At 43.9% G+C, this 21,379-nt stretch overlaps 2 protein-coding genes across 11 annotated transcripts in view; one reads left to right on the forward strand and one right to left on the reverse strand.

Moving 5' to 3' along the window:
- The window catches only part of LOC147455445 (uncharacterized), a 30,740-nt gene extending 26,800 nt beyond the window's left edge, over positions 1-3,940 (forward strand). For 2 of the 9 annotated variants that reach the window (XR_015188373.1, XR_015188372.1), the window contains exons 3-4: positions 221-314; positions 396-1,090. Coding sequence is in view for 3 of the 9 variants with exons in the window: in XM_086514233.1 (XP_086370359.1) it covers positions 221-314; positions 396-496 (195 nt within the window). In the remaining 6 variants the exon portion in view is untranslated. Of the gene's footprint in view, positions 1-220; positions 1,091-3,739 lie in introns of those variants that run through there. The other 7 variants (XR_015188371.1, XM_086514233.1, XM_086514231.1 and 4 more) reach the window with 7 other exon arrangements.
- Positions 3,941-9,790: 5,850 nt separating this feature from the next.
- Positions 9,791-21,379, reverse strand: part of LOC147455446 (FAD synthetase 1, chloroplastic-like) — a 52,138-nt gene continuing 40,549 nt past the window's right edge. For both annotated transcript variants that reach the window (XM_086514235.1, XM_086514234.1), the window contains exons 2-6: positions 12,185-12,269; positions 11,892-12,040; positions 11,624-11,759; positions 11,165-11,340; positions 9,791-10,796 (exon numbers count right to left, since the gene is read on the reverse strand). In XM_086514235.1, the coding sequence (XP_086370361.1) occupies positions 10,279-10,796; positions 11,165-11,340; positions 11,624-11,759; positions 11,892-12,040; positions 12,185-12,264 (1,059 nt within the window). In that variant the 5' untranslated portion in view covers positions 12,265-12,269 and the 3' untranslated portion in view covers positions 9,791-10,278. The remainder of the gene's footprint in view (positions 10,797-11,164; positions 11,341-11,623; positions 11,760-11,891; positions 12,041-12,184; positions 12,270-21,379) is intronic.

Here is a 21,379-nt window from a genome sequence, read left to right on the forward strand (position 1 = left end):
GTTTGAAAGACACCTTGGTTTATATGTATGCAAAATGGGGCCTCCTCAAAGAGGCACAAAAGACGTTTGACAGATGCGGCAGACAAAATGCTGTTTTGTGGAATACACTTATTGCTGCATATGTAGACCATGAACAAGGAAGAAAGGCTTTGTTTTGTTTTGAGCATTCCTCCAACTTCCATAACGTTAACATGCATTCTAAAAGCTTGTGCATGTGCAGGGGCACGAGAAATGGGTTGCGATGTTCATGATCAGATCGAAAAGAGAGGATGGTTGGAAAAGGATCTTGTTTTGGACAACGCTCTGGTCGATATGTATGCAAAAAATGGCTTGTTTGCTGAAGCACAGCATATGTTTACTAAACCTTCAAGCTACTGATGTGGTTTCGTGGACAGCATTGATTGCACGCCACTTAAAGTATGAACATGCTGAGGACGCGCTCCTCTTTTTCGAGCAGATGGAGTGTGCTGGAGTCTCACCAAACGAGATCACATAGCCTATGCATGCGGTCTGAAAGCTTGTGCCTGCATTGAAGCCATTCGGAAAGGACAAATCATACATAGTGAGACCGTCGTGAAGGGGTTAGAACGGGCCCTTACCAGTGCACTAGTTGACATCTACATAGAGTGTGGCTTTCTTGGAGAGGCACGGCAAGAGTTCATTCATGATGAGGTCTTGTGGAATGGGCTGGTGTCGGGACATAAATTTAAATTGCTGCAAACAGATGAAACATGGAAGCTGGAGTTGGATGCGTGAGCCGCTCCTGCTGCTTTTGATCATCAAGCCACAAGGGTTGTGCATTTGATCAAGAAGGTAATGCCGCTAACACTTCACTCATTTTGGGCTTCTCTGGAGTACACTTGTTCAGTATTGGTCTCTTGATTACAAGGGTAGTAAAATGTCTCACATTCCTTCTAGTTCTGAGAAATTCCTCTTCAAAGAAACAATCTTGGATACTCTCAATTTTATCAGTCTTCTCATACTGTCAGATAAATACCGTCCCAATATTCAAATACTTTACGCTTTGGTTGTTATTTATACGCACACACAAATACACAAACATGCATGTATGTTAGAAGAAGGCTATGTCCAGCAATGCTGCAGCAAGTTACACACACTCGGAGCTCCCCCCCCCCCCCCCCCGTTTCGCCGCCTCGTGCATTTCCCCCCTCTAGACACTTCGCCTCTTGGCCCTTATTTATATTGAGACGTGGTTCCCACGGCCCACCATGCCCCTAGCTCCCAGAGCAAGTGTTATGCATGCGCTAGCCATACGATACCTTCCCCCTTAAGAAAAAACTTCGTCCTCTAAAATTTCTTTGGAAGATACAATCCTAAAGTTAGGGAACCTTTTTTGGAGATTGCTTACCCGCTCCCATGTTGAACTCTCTTCAGCGCAATCTTTCTACTTAACTAAACACTCTTTATAAATTGTATTTTTAGTTCTTTCTTCTCTAGTGTTTCGTATTTTTTCTGGCTCAAGTAGAAGAGATTTGAGTATTTATGAGTTTCACTATCTAATCATCTTGAATAAGATTATTAGATTAATATGAAGTTTTCGTCTGAGTTACGAACAGTTGATATTGTGTTAATTCTTTCTATCTTTTGTAGTGCGTATGCCCTATCAACTACCTCATTTTTGTGCTAATTTTTTTGATTATGACCGAGTCTGCCCTTGATCTCCGGAGTCATGACAGAAACTCAGCACGCTGAACTTTGTGTTGATGTATGCTCATGTGTGTGTGCGTGTGGTGTGTGTTGTGTTGGGGAGCATATGTTAGTACCTAGTTCTACACCCACTATTGGGCACTGACGACCTTAGTGGGGATGTCGTGGTATTTAGTCAATACTATGCATGATGGAGCTGATGGTTATATTGTCTTGTGTGTGACTACCATAGGTCTATACCTTGCACTTTCCTTCAAGGGTGAATCTGGGCTTATCTTGGATTAATCTAGGTGTATAACTTCTTTTTGAGTCTACTAACGTGGAATACCGGATGCATGTCACTTGTCTCTGGTAATTGGAGTTTGTAAGCCATATCTCCAACTTTGTGAAAGGTCCACAATACCTTGGTGATAATTTTGGACATGGTCCCATCTTCATGGTTTCAAACTTTTCAGGCACTTTTAAATAGACTTGTTCCCCTTCCTCAAAGGGAAGAGGCTTTCTATGCAAATTAGTATATGTCCTTGCTCTATCTTGAGCCCTTTTAATATTGTCTTTAGCAAGTTTAAGTATTTCATTTATATCTTGTAAGAAGTATTTAACTACTTGAACTCTTTCCTTCTGCAATCCTATTGCATAAGGAGCTCTAGTTTGAAACTCATACATAAACATGAATGGAATGTATCCAGTGGAAGAGTGCTTGGCACTATTGTATGCAAACTCTACTACAAGTAAATACTCCTTCCAAATAGTTTGTCGTTTACTTACATATGCTCGTAGCATCTCCTCTAAGATTTGATTAACCCTTTCAGTCTGACCATCAGTTTGAGGATGCTCAGTTGTGTTCATGCTTAGTTTAGTGTCTAACCTTTGAAACACAGCTCTCCAAAAATGGCTTTTAAACTTTTTATCTCTATCTGACACAATGTCTGTTGGTATTAAACCATATAGTTGATAGAGATTTTCTAAAAATAATCTAGCCAATTGAAGAGTTTTAACATCAGATTAAGATGAAATAAACTTAGCCATTTTGGTTAATTATCAACTATTACCCAGACAGAGTCGTGCTCCCTTTGTGTTCTAGATAATCCAATCATAAAATCCACGAAGATACTCTCCCGTTTCCTTGAAGGAATGTTTAATGGATGGAGTAATCCTCCCATCTTAAGCCTTTTAGCCTTATTAATCTGGCATTTACTACACTTAACTACATATTCTAGGACGTCCTTATACATTCCATACCAATAAAATTGTCTTCTAACAAGACTATAAGTCTTGTTTATACCTGGGTGTCCCGCACTTGGACTATCATGATACTCATAGAGTATCTAGAGCCTAACCTTTTCATCTTTTAGGACACATACTCTACCTTTGTATAGTAAATAGCCATCATCTATGAAAAAAATTATTCTACTTGAATCCTTCTAAAGCATCCTTCGATGCTTCATTCTCATTATAAGACTCTTATTCGGGATCCCCTTTCTAGATGATTTTCCATATGTTGGAATATGCAGGATCAACCTGACATTCCCTCTTAATGATTCAAGAAAATTACTATTGAGTCAAGTAAAACTCGATTTATTCATCATAGGCATCCTACTAAAAGAATCTGCTACTACATTATGTTTGTCTTTCCGATACCTAAGCTCATAATCAAACTCTTGTAAGAGTTCAGTCCATCTGGCCTTACGACCTTTTAATTCTATTTGATTTAATGCTTTCATGATCAAACACGATCATAACCTTAAATTGTTGGAAGAATCCTTTACTTTGTTCTTTGCTTGGGAATTGGGAACGCTTTGTTGATTGGCAGCAAGGGTAGACGATGTTCTTGAATTGAATCCAATCCCCTGAAATTTTTCTTGATTTCTTGAGACTCGTCCACTATTTATGGGCTTTTGACCCTAATGACAAACTAACCTCAAGTGGTTGATACTCAAGTGGAGTATTTTTTAACCTATAAAGGTCTTGCCATTTTTTTACGAAAGTACAGTTGGGATCTTTGTTTCTATCCCTTCTTCACCATTAAATTGAGGAGGTTGTATATCTTTGAGGACAGTGTTTTCTGTAGGTTTGGACAACTGGATTTCAAGAGGAAGAAAACCAGTCTCTCTTTACACACTTCCGCATATATAGATCAAATGGCGCAAAAAATGGTCATTGGCTGATTTCCCTTCTGCAGGTACTCAGTTAATTTAGTCATTTGATCTTTGAAACCATCTAGAGCAGCAAGGAAAGTCTGTAATTGTATTGTATCCACCTTGCAGGCCAGCTAGTTGGACGAATGCCTACCTAAAGTCTATGATAGATTAAACTTGACTGTCAACATTTGTTTGCATGGTTGATCTTCTTGGTGATTTTGTCAATTAAGTCCAATAAAGTGGTAATAGTGCACATTATTATGCATATTGTCATGAAAAGGAAGTGGAGTTTGGTAGAGAGGTCTTTCAAGGTACATTGAGGCGGATCTAAAGCTTCGCTTTCTAACCGTTGTGTGCATGGTGCTTTTTTGGAAATTTTGGATAGGAGGTGATATGTCATCAAGAAATCATGATGGAGAATGTCTATACGTAGTGACCTAACCAACCGTTACACATATCAAGTGAGTGAAGCAAAAACAAAGGGCAGTTAATTAGACAAAAACATGGTTTTTAGCCTTCAAAGAATTAGTAACAACCAATTACAAAGATGCCATGTGCCATTTGCATTGCCAAAAGTTTTCTTGGCTTTTTTTTTTTTGACACACCAGAGGGCCCATAGGGGGAGGTGCTTATCCCTTCCAAATATTCGCCATGTTACATGGTCGTGCAAGGGTCGCGTAGGCATCACCATGGCCACATAATTGATGCACCACGTGATGGAAACGATGGAGACAGCTCGTAGCAACCAGCTAGGAACCTCCTCCTTGGGTGACCCACCCCAAGAGGAGGATGCACTTGAGTGTCCAAGGGAAAGAGCCCTAGCAACGTGAACACCAGGTGAGCACAAGGTGTCTTTCTAGAGTGTGTCCCAACGGGGGATTTGAACCCACAAGAGGCCAAAGCCATACCATTAGACCAACTCTTTGGGGAATTTCTTGGCTTCTTTGGCTAGTGATTTTCTCAATGTGCATGCAGCAGATTGGTTGTAGCAAGACTTGCCCCCAAGGAAAAAGTATAACCACACATAAAAAGGTCATACTTCAAACTCTCCCAATTTTTAGGTCAAAATTTGAAGGATTTACTAGTTTTTACACTCAAAATTTGTAAGATTCTACCAGTTTTCTTCAAGGCAAGCTCTAAACAGCCAAGATTTTGCAATTTTAGCTGGTTAAAATTACACTAAACTACGGGTTTTTGTGAACATGCAAATAATTGTCAAGGGGTGATAGATTCTAGGGTTAGGGTCGTATTGGTGTGAAACTAGACTTAGGAATTTTTTTGGTAATTGCCCTAGTCATGGTTGCACAAAACCTAAGGAAGCTCAATAGGCAAGCATGCCTACTTTCTTGGTCTAGAACCTATGTCTTGTGAGATCATTGCTTCAACTTCTAGTTTTTCATTCTAGCCTCTTGCTTGCAACTTTTGCTTTTGCAAGCATGGTGTTTTTCCACCGCTATGGTCACAAAGTTTGTTCTCACTTGACATGGTTTGTTGCTTTAGACAATATCTATTTCTCCTGTACCTATATGTGTATTTCATGAGTGTAAGTTTTGTGCATGTGTTTAAGAGTATTTTAGCCTTTGTTTATATCAAACCTTTCTAACCTCATGAAAGTAGGGGGTGTTGTCTCTTGTGCGCAAGGGTCTCTGTTGTGTTTAGTTGTCAATTAAACTTTGAAGTTGTTGTTTAATATAAGATAAGTGTGGTTCATAATAGGCCCAACAAAATTTACCATGATGAAACAAGGCGATGTTCTGACTTTGTCCTCGTGATATCCTAGGGCAAATAAGACTTCTTTGTCTAGCAAGGTTTACTTATCTCTCATTTTCCTTAAACGCTAAAGGAACTTATGAAAACGTGGCCTTAATACAGATACAAGATCGATACCAAAGCTCAAAGTATTTGTACATAGTGGTTCCCTTACACTTTGTTTTAACATTGATTTTGGACTTTGTAGAAAGGAATATAATCTTGCAAAATGCTATGCGATGGTTGAGTGCTCCACCTTCTTGTTGGTAGGGGTTTGAGAGTGCATTTTCGTTGTCCTTGCTTTTGATATTTTTCATTCAATATATCTTTTGAAAAAATTTCACAGATAGAGAAAAGGTGAGGCATAGGTCTGCTCATGTCTTGTCGCCCATCCATCATAGGTGGCCAACTTGCTATCCTCATCCCTAACCCCACATAATCACAACTCCAACTTCATGAGTGTCATAGTGTGCCCTTGGGAATCCTACTCTTGTGCTCCACGATGCATGGTGCACGGAAAGAAGACTAGCGTGTCTAGGTGGGGCTCCCCATCTTGTTGGCCCTTTGCAAGGTTTACTACCCTTATATACTTATCTTACTCAAAGATCATTGCATCAAAAACTAGGCAACAAATGAATAGCGAATTGTTGACTAAGTCACTTCATAAATTTCATGAAAATGCCACTTCATTCATATTATGAAGTCAGTCGAGGGTGAGATATACAATATTTATCCACCCAAGGATTATTGCATAATAACAAACAATGGAAATTCATTGACCATGATGCTTTGGTTACTTCAGGAAGGGCCAAGTGGCTTCAATTTTGATAGCTCCTCCACTTGTACTTTGGTATTTTCGGAGTAATGAGGATAATCATAAAAGAGCTTTGATCTTGGCTTCTAAAAAGAGAAATATTTAACATGAATATATGTGCTTAAAGCGGATAACAAAATAGTGTAAGATCTATTGAAACCTCAGCAAATATAGAAGCCTCAAATAACCATTGACTTTGTCGTTTGTGCACACACTCATGATGAATTCGCAAAGCCGTAAAGGGCAGGGGGAAAAAACTTTAGAAATGAGAAAGCCCTCATTTTCTTTGAGCAAGGATCTTGACATCTATCTCCTTACATGGTTCAAAAATTAAGAATAACAAAAAAAAAATTACAAGAAAATTGCTTGATAATGGAATGCAATCTTACACACCATTGGTTGGAGGATGTCGAGTCTATATTAAATATTGTGATATTATATACTTGCATGGTGCATGACATATCCAATGAATTCTTTTGTTTAATTACCTATACTTTGATGGTAAGTTATACCCAAACTTGGGCTCTCCTTCATTAAAAAAGTTCATTTATAAACTTCAGAAAGAATTCGTACAAAAGATAGAATGATTATGTGATTATGTGATTGTGTGGGATTATATGTTTCGATAGAAAAAGCAACCTTATTGATTGGAATTGTAAAGAACTTGAGGATATGTACATCATATTTCCAACCACTTGTGTCTCATATATTATGTTGAGAAAACACCAAAGTCATTAGTAAATTGAGAAAATACCGAAGTCATTAGTGAATTGTGCACATCTCAATATAGCGTCCACCAAATCTGTGTCACAGAGTGTGCACATGAGTACATAAGTGTGGGGGTTGTCTACTTTCATCCTCCTTTTTTTATTTTCCAATTTTTATGGGCTCTTATAAGTTTGGTTCAAGGATGCTTCATAATCAATTGGCATCTTAACAAAGAAACATAAATTTTCATTTATACACAATATATTTGGAAGCTCAGAAGCTTCCAAAGAATCTTGTACTTCTTTTTCAATGGATAAACCCATTCATGCATAGAACAACCATCAATGGAAATGACAAAGATACTTGCCAAAAGAGAGGGTATGCATAGCAGCACATACATCTCTCTACCCAAATTGTAGGTTGCGGGTACTCTAGCTAAACAATCTTTGGGACATGAAGCATGCTACATTTTAGCCAATATGCAGTTCTCACAAACATGTTTGTAGATGCTTGAAGTGTTTGTAGATGCTACAAAACAAACAAATTTTAATTGCTAAGAACGTACATGTCAAAATTTTGCATCTAAAATAGAATGCAACAATAACTTTACAAGCTAGCTCCTCCACGTTTTTGTTATAAAAATTGAGTCCATGAGACTTACAACATAGTGAACCACATGTTGCAATAAATCACCAAAAATGAGACTATGAACTCACGCGTCATTCACAAATTTGACAGCCAAGCAAATCTTGGAAAGATCTTCCGAACATGCAAGACTATTCCACATGAGAGAGGGTAGTGGGCAAGTAATAGCATTTGCAAAAATTAGAAAACTTTTGCATAGCTACGAAGTGGAGGTAAGGTTAGGCATTACACCAAACGCATTTCTCTTCTGAGCTCATTTGGCATTATTTCTTGTATGCATGGACTCAAGAGAAGTGCACTAATTATACCTTATTGGCTATTAAATACCCTTCACATAATCATGAAAGACTTTTCATATTTCAACCGCCTTAGGTTCTCAACTTTCCAAATTCTTATCCATCTATTCCCTTTTCTTAGGGTTGTTCAATTTTTTATCGGTTTATAATTTTAATTGAAAACGACGTGAAGAACCTTTTAGTATTCACTTTCAAATGAACTACTTTTTGAAATTCTCAAATAAAAACGAATTGGGGATAGCACTTGGTGCCATTTCTATAAAAATAGACCTTGAACATTCTAATTGTATAGCGGAATATTGTGTGCACTTAACAAAGGGGGTACCTTGAGGGCTATATCCTGACAAAGAGCCCTCAGCTTTTGTATCATATTATGGTGAGAGGTTGCTCTTAGTGTTGGCAAACAAGATATTGCAAAGTCAAAGTGTTAGCATTCCTTTCTTATCAAGGTGGATAGGTACAATAAGTATGATAGAAAAAACATAGTGCAAAATGGGTAATCAGTACCAAATCGAAAAATTTGTTGGGTATTGAATGCAAATAGGCATACATGTCTACATATGCATGCTTGCGTAAATCTTAAGGCATGTATACATGCATACATACATGTGTATACTTTACATACATACATACATTCACATATACATTTATAGACAGTCACAGAAACATGCATGCATACACGCATGTATGTATTTTTGTGCATGTACAAAAAACTGGTACATAAAGTACTAAATACCGGTACGGTATGAGAAGCCTAGCAAATACATGATTGGAATGCAACCTTGTTTCTCATCTCAAGCGATCCGAAAATTGATCAAGACCTCACTTTGGACTACCTTTCAAGCAATATGTTATACACGAAAGAGGGATGCATCTTAATGAAAGTAGACATCATAAGTTGGAATACCTCTTGTGACGTGGCAAGTGGCACGTTGTAAATTTGTGCCGGCTTAGAAGCATCTCTTTATGCTCTCACTGTATTTTTCATTACTTGAAATTCCAAAATCTTGGCTACATTTCAAGCTTGTCTTGCAGGGCACCAGATGTTCACACATTTTAGCAATAAACCCAACAAAATCTTGAAGGGTTCCCACAAAACCTAGGGGAATATTAAGGTTTCTTGCGAACAATGCTACCAACCTTCCATTCTTCAAAACAAGCTGTCTGCCTCTACAGACTGGCACTGCCTTCCAATGGGTGCTAGAGAGAGAGGGACCTCTTCCTATTTCTTTCCGCCCTTTACACGGGAGAGCATGCCCTTTTTGCACGGGCTCAAAAGACCTCAGCATCAACACTCCCTTCCTCTTGAAACAGAGTGCCAACAAACAGAAACATCGCCAATGATCCACTTCAAATTTGCATTGCTAAAGCCTTGATGGGCAACACTATAAAATATGGGTTAAATGCAGCTGCAAAAGTTCTTTAGTGAGTCATTTTATGGGCAAGCAAGTATGCTTTCAACTCCAAAGTTGACAACAATCATGAAAGCTGCAGAGCCTCTTTTACTTTCTCTCAAGTAGCCTCTTGAAAGGTGATGCCGGGCTTCTCAAAACAGGAAGAGGATAAAGCTTCGTAACCCTTTGGCCTTGTTTATCTATTTGCTTATGCTTTTGTTCACAGCCTCCTGAAATTTCCACAATGTGATCCTCCGGTCTTCCTAGCAAAGCCTAGCAAAGTAGCCTGCATTGATGCTCAATCACTCACATTTGAACAGAAAAACTACAGGTTTCCATTTTATTCAGGATAGAACACACATTCGCAGCACCACATGCTGGGAAAGCCCTTGGTGGAGTATTCCTTACAAGGGTTCATCCAAATACGTAAACAAATAAGAGAAAATTGGTGCATTTTTGCACCACAATCAAGCCATTGTTCCACTGTCAGGCATTCACACTCTGTTTAAGGGCATTTAACTTCTATAAGCCCTTTTAAAAAACAGCACATTTTGTACAGCTCTTACAAGACCAATGTACAGCCTTGGGTTTGAGTAACCTTACAAGAACCTTCTTTAGCCTTTAAAAAATATAGGCATCACACCTCAACCTTTGAAACTGCCTTGCAAACAGAAGAGCTAGCAACGGCCCCCACATTGGAGATCAGATTCTTTTATCGAATGCGAGAGAGCATTCTCTCCATCAAGGGCTAATTGGGAATGTAGCTAAATAACAGAATTGTGGGATACGTGAGTGATGCTAGTAACTATAAAATGATACCTGAACTTCAGTACACGAAGGCCATAGCGGCAAGGCCGAAGCTCTCAATCAGAAACGCGTCTCTGCAAGTCCAAACACAATAACCTCTGTCCAGTCAAATCTGTTGGAAAGCTTCCTTCATTAAGATTGACCACCACATGCTGATTCTCAATTCTCACTAGTCCAGTCATCAAATCTATTTCATTGCTCCCAGAATGACTCCAACAAATCTTCGCACTATATAACCCATCCATAGGCATTTGATTCAGAGCATTTGACGTATGAGCATGTACTACAGTGCTATTTACTGCAGAGGTATCGACGGTCAATACAAGTCGATGCTCTCGCCCAAGCAACTCAGCTACACGCCTCATATCACCAATACCTAGAGCTTTCCGAACCCGTGTTGAAGACACCTGACCCATTTCTCGACTGTTTGTCTCCAACTCAACATCTCCATGAAGCTTCATCGTTTCATCCATAACCGGATCCACTATAAACACTTCCAATCCAAATTTGCCACAGAGCTGTACAAGATCTGAGGCATCGCCAGCAGCCTTGTAACCAAATCTATAATTTGCACCTGCCATAAGCTAACCAATCAATGTGGCTGTACCAACGGACAATATTCAAGAAAAAACATGTGTTTCAAATCTCCATGACTAAACAACCAATTTAAAACCCTCAGAAATTTAAGCATGTCAACTCAAAATTCCTTTCCTCTCTTTCCCTTCTGCTGCACTGCCTCATAATTTGAAAAAAAGTCTCCCCTGTAAACTACTCTCTTCCAAAGAGCTTGCAAATCTCAATCATTCAAGAGCCCACATGACCCTCCCAAGTAAGACATTGTACGTGCAAGGAGTGCAGAGTTGAAAATTTCAAATAGCTTAAAGAGCATCAAAAACTCAGTATAAAAGATGCATGTCAAAACAAAAGACAACAGATTTATACCTGCAACCACCCCTTTCACCAGCAGCTCTTTTGCCAGCCTCTCAACAAAATCATGAGGGCTTAAAGAGCGCACTTTTGCAAACTCTAAATGATACTCCACAGGAGCATTGCCACCACAAACCATGGACCACAGAGACATGACCCGCTGTCGATCACAAGGAGCAACTATTGGTAGCCTGTACAATAGGCCTACCATCAGTCTAGTATCAAATTATACAAATCAAGCAAAAATAAGGCTTTCAAGAATAATATTTTCAGCTGAAAACTTAAGGTGAGTGATGCCCTTGACATCTTATCAGGAGAAATTTCTAGAGAAAAGTTACGCTAGCCATAAACATGACAACAAAGCTCCTAGCAGAAATGATCTTCTTAATTTACATAATTAAAGGATTCCTTAAATTATCAAGCTTCCACCATGTGGATGTCTGTCAATTAGCCGCATTCAAGACAGCTCTTTACCTTTTTGCCCACTGCAAAACCTCAGCCATTCCTGTGAAAGATAAGAGGACAGGAGGGCCCATCCTTGAGGCTTGAATAGCAAGGGCGCGGTGTCCGATGTGCAAAGCATCGAATTTTCCAAGTGCAACAACACTCCCTGCCAATTTTCCAGGATCCTGTTTAAGGTCCTGTCATGATTGTTGAATTAACCACCTCTTTACAGCTTAATGCGCTTTTACTTGAGAAACTAGAAAATTGAAGCAAAGAATTTGATGGATAAAACACTTACCAGCAATCAACTTGCCTTCTGTTCTGCCATCAACAAGTAGTTTTTCTCCACCGTTGGCATCCAAATCTGTACTGTGTTTTTCCATTAAACTCGTGACTTGCATTAAATTCCTTATCTTCGATTCTCTAAGATACAAGCACCTTTGTAACCTACAAAATACCTTCACATATGAAGCCAGTCCAATATCACCCTTACAAAAGTGAATGCAGCACTTTATTTTTATTACCCTTTTGTATTAGGTAACCAAGTTACAAAGCCCGTAAGCCTTACATGAGCCCATTGGCAGCACTTACCTCCGACAAGGTGCAAGTTCCAAGAATGGACCAAAACTAGGTGCAGTGGGGATAGCATGTAACATACTCGTCAAAACCATTACACCTGGAAAGAAAAATTTCTCTCTCTCTCTCTCTCTCTCTCTCTCTCTCTCTCTCTCTCTCTCTCTCTCATCATCAAGACGCCGGCATCGACAATGAAGACAACCTTCATGCTCACGAACAAGAGGCTTGCACAATTGGAGAAGGACATGAAAGAATGGCGGATGGAGAGAGAGATATGGGAGGAGGAGAAAGCCACCCTCATCAAGCTATGGAACGAAGAGAAGGAGGACATGAGAGCGGAAATCCAAAATCTCAAAGAGGAGAAGGAGAGAAGGGAACGGGAGAACGGGAAGGAGAGGGAGAGATGGAGGAAAGAGCAAGAAGAGATGAAGGCACAAATCGATCTCCTTCATGCTTCCATCACATCCCTCACCCCCGAAGAAGGAGAGATTAAAGAGGAGGCTAAGGAAGCCCTCAAGGAGGAGATCACCAAAGCCCTCACCGCAAGCATTGAGGACAAATTAGAGGCCACCAAAGAAGGATGGGTCGAAGTGGTCAAAAAGAACATCAAGAAGGTTGCAAGAGAGGAAGCCCAAAAAGATGAGGTACTCATCGTACACACAACCATCGAGGAGGAGAAGATGCGACAAGCTCGCCGTCTCAATGTGCGAGTGACCGGCATCAAAGAAGAAGAAGGGTCTACACCCGAGAGCGATGGGAAAGCTTTATGCAAGAAAGTGGGATACAAGGAAGAAGAAATCCCTTTCTCCAAAGTTTGGAGAGCCGGCAAAGATCCAAAGAAGAGAGCTCTCATCCTCCAATTCGCCTCCGAGGAGTCTCGAACTTCTTTCCTCCGAAAGAGGGTCATCTTGAGAGGGCTAGAAGCCCCCCCGATCTATCTTGATGATGACCTCACAAAGATGCAACAAGATCACCGTCGCGCGTGCATGCCTAGAGTCCACCAAGCCCGCAAAGAAGGGAAGAAGGCAGTATATCGAGATGGTAGGGTTATCATTGATGGCAAGACCATCGCATAGGGACTCGCGGCCTGTGGGACACACGAGGAGATTCATGTCACGGTTTGGAATTGCAATGGAGACCTATGGACACACCCAGAGAGACTTGAGGAGGTGATGAGAGGTCGAGACATCATTCTACTTACAGAGACACACGAGAGCCCAGAGAGAGGGCTACCACGGATACATGGATTCCAGTGGGAGTCTCTACATCGGGGATGTATGCGCCAGCACACCACTCGTGGCTCAGGAGGAGTGGCCATACTCTTTAGACAGGGGCTTCACAGCAGACTACAGATTGTTGCCCGGGACCCACAGGCCCGCTACATGTGGATTCGCCTCGAGCTCTCACGAGACAGGATCGTCTACATTGCCCTTTGCTACTTTGCTCCCACAGGCTCCAGATTCGCCCCTATTGAGCAGGAGTCACCGTACGCATGCCTCACGGAGGAGATTATGGAGTACTCCACACTGGGTGAAGTCTTCCTTATGGGAGACTTCAATGCTCGTACGCGCAGTGAGCAGTGTGAGGCATATGACCACGAGGACCCAGAGGCACTACACACTCTAGATGAGGAGGCTACTATGAGAGATACAGCAGACAGAGCTCCAGTCACAGCCTACGGACGACATCTACTTCGACTTGGGTCCCAGCACCGTCTCGTTATTTATAACGGGATGGTCCAGTGGCCCGCCTCAGGGGGCCTGACTTGTATGCCACATGGAGTTGCAAAGGGAGGGGGGAGTACAGTCGACTACATTCTGGGACCCAGGGAGGCTACACACCTTATCACATCCTTCACCATTCCACCCATACCCATCGGAGCCGACCACACATACCTCTCTTTCTCCATCACCGGAGATACCATCCCACACAGCTCCACAGCACACACTCCACACACCACCATCCATTTCACACATGAGCTAGCCCCTCTTTACTCGGCCGAGGTCGAGCATGGCCTATGCCTCCTCCACCCATCCACACCACTCTCAGTTCTCACATCACATATCTCTTCCGTTCTCCACACTTCAGCTATTAGCTCCTTTCCACACACCACTCACACAGGACGCACTCCCCCCCCCGGGACTATGCCTCAGAACCGCTGGTATGATGATGAGTGCAGAGAGCTATACCGACGCCTCCGCGCACAGCGAGCCTTAGGAGAGATCACAGAGAGAGAGGCCAGACGGCATATGAAGACGCTGACACGCCAAAAGCGGCGAGCATTCGAAGAGGCACAGGAGCTTGAGCTATACCGCCTATTCATGAGCATGGATAGCGCGACGGCATGGCGCACCCTGCGCGAGCCACGTCCGACTACAGCTATTGAGGATCCACAGATATGGCATGATTATGCAGAGCGACTTTACGAGGTACCAGGACAGCCTCCTATCCCACAGCCACACGAGCCACGCCCCACGTGCTCCTCCTTCTTTACAGCACAGATGGTAGAGAGGGCCATACGCCGCATGCAGCACAGACGATCAGCTGACCATACTGGATTACAGAGTGAGCACATTATTTATGCGGCCTCCACTATAGCCCCGTTGATTGCACATGTCTTCAACCGGGCTATAGGGGAGGGCTTCCCAGAGGAGTGGACACAGCACACCATAGTGCCTATCCACAAATCTGGCGACACCCTGGATCCAGGGAACTACAGGACTATCATGATTGGCCACACGATGGCCAAGCTATATGGAGCAGTACTTGAGGCACAGCTCAGCTACTACGCAGAGATCGAGGGTTTACGAGCTCCAGGCCAGGCAGGTTTCAGACGAGCTTTCTCCACCACTGATCACATCTTCGTTCTGCGCTGCCTCATTGATGGGGCAAAGGCGCGGAAGAAGAGGCTTTACTGCTGCTTTGTGGATTTCCGCAAGGCCTTTGACACAGTCCCACGCGAGAGACTCTTCCAGCGCCTTCACAGCATTGGGGTACCAACAGAGATGATTTGGGCCATATATGCTCTCTACGAGAAGGTGACGGGTCGAGTTCGTTGCCCAGGCGGTTTTTCAGAGACCATTGCTAGCACCATTGGTGTTAAGCAAGGATGCCCACTCTCCCCGACACTCTTTGGGCTCTACATCGACGAGATCTCCGACTACATACTGCGAGCAGGGGGAGAGGGGAGCGACTTGGCAGGTACTCCGGTCCACATCATGTTATATGCTGATGATATTGTGTTGATTTCAGAGTCACCCGAGGGCTTGCAACGCCATCTTGAGGCCTTAGACGAATTCAGCACACACAGGGGGTCGACTGTGAACCTTGGCAAAACCAAGGTTATGATCTTTCACACATCCAGTGCAGTGAGGAGCGCTGCCACCTTCACAGCAGCAGGAGGACAGGTTGATGTAGTCACCTCCTATGTCTACCTTGGCATCACATTCACCAGCCTACCAGGACCCTTCACTACGAGGCAGGCTGCTGCTGACAGGCTCACCCGAGGATATGCAGCTCTGGCCATGCTAGAGCGGAGATGCCACCAGGCACACTTTCAGGAACCCCGCACGAAGGGGTGGCTTTTCGACACCTTAGTCACCCCGGCCTTGATGTACTCGGCGGCAGTATGGGCACCAGGATTGACAGCTGACCAGTGGACACAGCTTGAGAGGCCACAGGTATGTATGATCTCACGCTTGCTCCGCAGCAAGAAGACAGTGCCACATGACATTATTAGAGCCGAGCTCGCCACACCACCCATGGTGGTAGAGGCACTATTCCAGACAGTCTGCTTCATCCAGAGGATGAGAGAGCTACCTCCTGACAGACTTACTCGTAGAGCATTTGAGGCAGCTATACAGCTATCAGAGAGTGGGCATGAGAGAGCATGGTACTCACAGGTCAGAGCATGGTTTGAGGGACACGGTGTTGACATGGAGAGTCTACCACCTTTCCAGTACGACCCCCACTCACCATATGTTCACCTCTCTCGCAGTGAGAGGAACTTGGTACTGAGACAGGATCTGTGGCAGCTATACACTAGGAGAGTCTGGGAGTCACCTGGCTTGGGGACGAGGATGTCAGATTACAGAGACCAGTTTCTCACCATATTGTCTGGGGGGTTCATACAGAGACCACGCTACATGGACACATATATGCCACATAGCTCACGGGTGGCGATTGGTCAGCTGAGAGTGGCTTCACACAGGTTAGAGATTGAGATCGGGAGACATACTGGTGTTCCCAGGGAGGAGCGCGTCTGCAGAGCCTGCACAGAGGAGGTGGAGAGTGAGGAGCACTTTGTATGTAGATGCAGAGCATACACTGAGATCAGAGGCAGGTATGAGGCCCTATTCAGAGGACAGCCCACTCTCCGAGAGATCATGGACTCTCGAGATCAGAGACAGCTCGGACGGTTCTTACTAGAGATACAGAGCCATCGGGACACACTACTACAGCCACACACAGCTACACAGACAGAGGGGAGACAGTCGCAGCTCACAGACTTCTTTCAGAGGATTACCGCCCCTCCCCCACCAGACACTCAGAGGGGAGTGACACTCCCACAGGCGGAGGTGGGCGGAGCTAGACGACGACCACGAGTCACAGGCTACAGGGGCGCGAGCTCCCACCACCGACAGATCGAGGAGATCCGAGCCCGGGAGCGCAGTGCCACTGAGGAGCGAGTGGCCCAGATGAGGGCCGACCCGACAGCTTTCATCCGGGCAGCCTTGGCACCAGACCCGCCCATGTACCACATCTTACATCCCCCCATTAGTACAGGATGGAGCTAGATAGCTTGATGCATTCTCATGATTGTACTACCTTGAGCATATAGACATGCATATACCCCTAGAGATAGAGCTCCATCCCTCCTCCTCAGATACCCCACTACCTACATTCAGTTCAGTTTTGTATCAGTTTTGTTTCATTTGTCTTTCCGATAGACGGATGACATACACACCATGTACATTTGATTTGTCTCATAGGCCGATTTCGGCCTGACATAGACGTTAAAAATCTTTCTTTCTTTCTTTCTCTCTCTCTCTCTCTCTCTCTCTCTCTCTCTCTCTCTCTCTCTCTCTCTCTCTCTCTCTCTCTCTCTCTCTCTCTCTCTCTCTCTCTCTCTCTCTCTCTCTCTCTCAATCAATAAAAGTGGGGTTTGGCCCTTTGCATTACATACGAATCGGCCATTGGTCCATATACAAGAGATATGGGATAGATGTACAATGATATAATGGTGAAAAATTCCATAACAAACCACAAAAAACATCTAGGCATAAAGATATTTTAACCAAGTGGTGAAGAGTAGCTATCTGGATAGTGATCGAGTCTACACAAATCTGCCCAAAGCTCTGAGCAAAGTAGCAACCACAAAGTCAAGTGTTCTTTATCTAACTAATATAAAGCATCCGCTGTATAAACCTCCTGTAGCAGCTTACAAAGGCCAAGGGATTGTGAAACTCCTGGGCCGTGCCTCCAAAATCATCCGCATCCATTCTAACATTTCCTGACAATGTACTCCCAAAAAGGGAGTGGATCTACGGCATGACTAAACTGTAAGAGAGGCAGGGGGACCCACTAAATGTCCACCTCAAAAGCCAAGGGAAGATATCGAAATGCACCTCTCTCTGACCAAACCAACCTTCCTAAGGCCTCTCTAAACTAGCTCTCAAACAAATCTGCAAACTATCTAATATCCATAAAGTAGTTAGTCTCAAGCATGGTCTGCTCCAGAATGGTATCATAGATACCCTCCCTCGTCCATAAGGAATCATTGTGTGAAACCTGTACTCTAAATCTGATCATGGGGGCTCTTGTTAAAGTTAAGGCATCTCAAGTGAACTGCCCAATGTGATCTCAATATTTATTTTGGCTTTAGATACTTATTTTACTTATTTGTCGAACTCCGGGTAGGGCAATTTGCTGAGATGACTATATAAGTACACCTAGCCCCCATTGTATAATCATCAATTCATTGCCAAGGTTGGTTGGTTCACAACTCTCTCTCTCTCTCTCTCTCTCTCTCTCTCTCTCTCTCTCTCTCTCTCTCTCTCTCTCTCTCTCTCTCTCTCTTTTTTTTGGAAAAATCAGGGCTTTATATTACTAAGTACAATATAATCCCCAGCGGATGCCAAAATAGCCTATCACGTGGGGTGTACAAGCTGAATGTAAGGGTGAGAGCCACTATAGTGACAACTCGACTAGAACAATCTCATGGTGGTCTGTGTGATGAGTGGAGGAGAAACCACTGAGGGGGTGCATAATGCCATGTAATCTGTCCACCTGTAAGTGTGAAGAAGAGTGGAGATCGGGCCCAACACCGAAGGAAGTCAAATCGACGAGCCTCGGCTGCTCTAGATGTACCTGAGGAAGAATCCCACTGCCAAATGAGGGTGTGAATGATGTCCAGCCAAATGGCAGTGAGGGTATCTGGAAGGAGCTGTGGAGCCGCACTGAGAATGTGAAGACAACGAGCTCTCCAAACATTCCATAGTGCAATGCTAGTGATGACTGAAAAGATTTCATCACGTGTCTGAGGATCCCCCTGCCAAGCAATCTGTGGTAACATAGCCAAAGTCCCTCGCTGATAACCAGTCGAGGTAAGCATAATGTCTGAGCCCTCGTAGAAAAGATGCGGTCCGGGCATCGGCATCAACAAGGAGATAGATCCCCAAGTGAGAAATCCATGCTGAACACCGGCTCTGCTAAGTAAAAAGCAAACTGCTAGCCACACTACGTGAGAAGACGAGCATGACCAAAGACAGTGGGCAGGTGACTCAGGTAGTCGCAAAAGACAGCGAGTACATAACGGATCATGACCCATAGTAGCTAGCCAAGTCCCAACTGGAAGTCCTGCATGTGCAATCATCCACATGAAAAAAGAAATACGATGAGCCGCATGTAAATCCCAGATGGCTGACCAGAACTGTTGTAGATAGGCATGGGAGAGACCTGCATGTAACCAGAAACGCATACGAGTGGGCTGCTCTAGGTGCTGTCTCATCAATGCTAATCTTCCAATTCTGACAGTGTACTCAAAGAATGATACAGGTGCACCGGTGGGGTTAGACTGAGGCCAATGCCACTCTCCTGGGTCCCAATAAAGCTCAGATAGGGCACGACCCTCCCACACCCAAAGCCTCCAAAGTGCAGCATCAGCGGAAGCGAAACGGGGGTCAACACAACGACGCTTCCCGCGGAAGCCAACTACTCGTATAGCCTCCCAGCTAGCGCCGGGGTAGACAACGTGCGGAGAGGAGGTAGCATATGTCAATCTAGCATGCATCCCCTGGGAGTAGTCGGTATCAACTGTGAACAGCATGGTGTCTAAACGAACTAATAAGAGAGTGCTCTGAGCAAAGAGGCCTTCCCAGCCACTATGTGGAGGCATCTGAACCGTGCCTCGCATGATTGCGTCCCATTGTGAAGGAATGGCGGAGACAATCTCAAGCAGTCTGTTTGTTACCCCGCGACCAATGTCATAATGTTCTGCCACAAAATCTGCATCCAGCATACGTGTCTCATGAAACAACCGCATAGAGACAGCAAGGCCAGTGTCCCAAGCAGCCCAATCAATGTGAGTCCTCTCTCCAAGCTGACGAGGTGGATTAACCGAAGAATCAAGAACTGCATCATTCCAAATGAGAGGCTGGCGCTAAATCTCCTCACGGCATGAGGGAGGTGAGCGTATGATAGCCCGTCGCATGGATACCCAAATCTGAAGGAGCGATCGGATGAAGGGTGAGAGAGTGTTGGTGAACAAGGGGGCATCCGTAAAGAGCAAACGATACCCTGTATGCCAAGTATGACCATCTCTAGTGCCGAGGCGTGGAGTCGCTGTGGAAAGAGCGGCCTGAAGAAGCATCTTCCAAGGTTCTTGGCCGGGAAAAAGACCCCGAACAATAAGCTTGGTAAGAAGGGCGCGGCTCTGTAATTCTGGATCAATAATACCAAGGCCGCCCGCTGACCTAGGACGAATAATCATGGACCAGCGAACTCGAGCACGAGTATCAGTAGTCCCATCTGTGCCACTCCATAAAAAGTTCCGCACTAGTCTGCGGAGCTGAGCTATCACACCAGAATGTAGCATCCAACAAGAGGCCGTATACCATACTGTAGCCAGAATGACCTGGTTGGCGACCAATGCACGGCCAGCCAATGACGACAGATGACGTGAAGACCAATGACATAGCTTCCTGCGAATAGACTGTAGTACGGGTGCAAACTACTGCTGTGAGGAAACGTCAAATCCAACCTGAAAGCCCAGATATCTGCATGTCTGACCCGGCTGCAGCCATGTGAAACCATCAGTTACCCCCCAAGTAGGTATGTCATCACTGCCAACCAGTAACCCATAGGATTTATGCCAGTTAATGCGTGCACCACTGGCAATGCAAAAAACCTCCAGGGCCTCCCGCATGGCATCAAGAGCTGCTAGCAAATAGCGCAACATCAGCATAGTGTCATCAGCAAACTCCTAATCGATAAGGTCCGGAGCTGAAGGTACTGGCATGGTCAAGCCACGAAATGCATGACTCTAAGCACGAAGAAAGTCGGATATAGTCTCTCCTACAAACAGATACAGATATGTTGCTAAAGGACATTCCTGACGGACAGATCGAGAGAGCTCAAAACTGCGACTGACACGACCACCAATAGTAATAGCACTGCTGGCAGTCCTGAAGAGAGCGGAAATGCCTGAGATCCATCTCGAAGGGAAACCCATCCTGGCTAATGATCCTTCGAGAAACTCCCACTCAACACGATCGTATGCTTTCTCGAAGTCAAGGATGAAAAAAGCAAAAGGTTCAGAAGATGATTTGGCACACTCTACTGCCTCATAAAAAGTGAAGATATTATCCAGTATGCATCGATCCATGACAAAGCTTGTCTGAGAAGTATGAATAATATCTGGTAAGAACGATCGCAAGCAATGGCTGATTAGTAACGCTAATATCTTATAGACCGAAGGGAGTAAGGTAATAGGTCTCCACTGGCGGAGCTGAGTGGTGTCACCCCCTTTCGGAATAAGAGATATGAGACCTGAACAAAGATCCGGATGCATATATCCTGATGCAAAGATATCCTGACAACCGCGAAGCAGTGGTATATGCAATACATCCCAATAAGTCAAAAAGAAAGCTCTAGTGAGGCCATCCTCTCCTGGACAGGAAGATGGATCTAGACTCTCAATAGCAGCATAAA

Source organism: Adiantum capillus-veneris, chromosome 6 (assembly GCF_014529385.1).
Source record: "Adiantum capillus-veneris isolate H3 chromosome 6, ASM1452938v2, whole genome shotgun sequence".
Taxonomy (NCBI): domain Eukaryota; kingdom Viridiplantae; phylum Streptophyta; class Polypodiopsida; order Polypodiales; family Pteridaceae; genus Adiantum; species Adiantum capillus-veneris.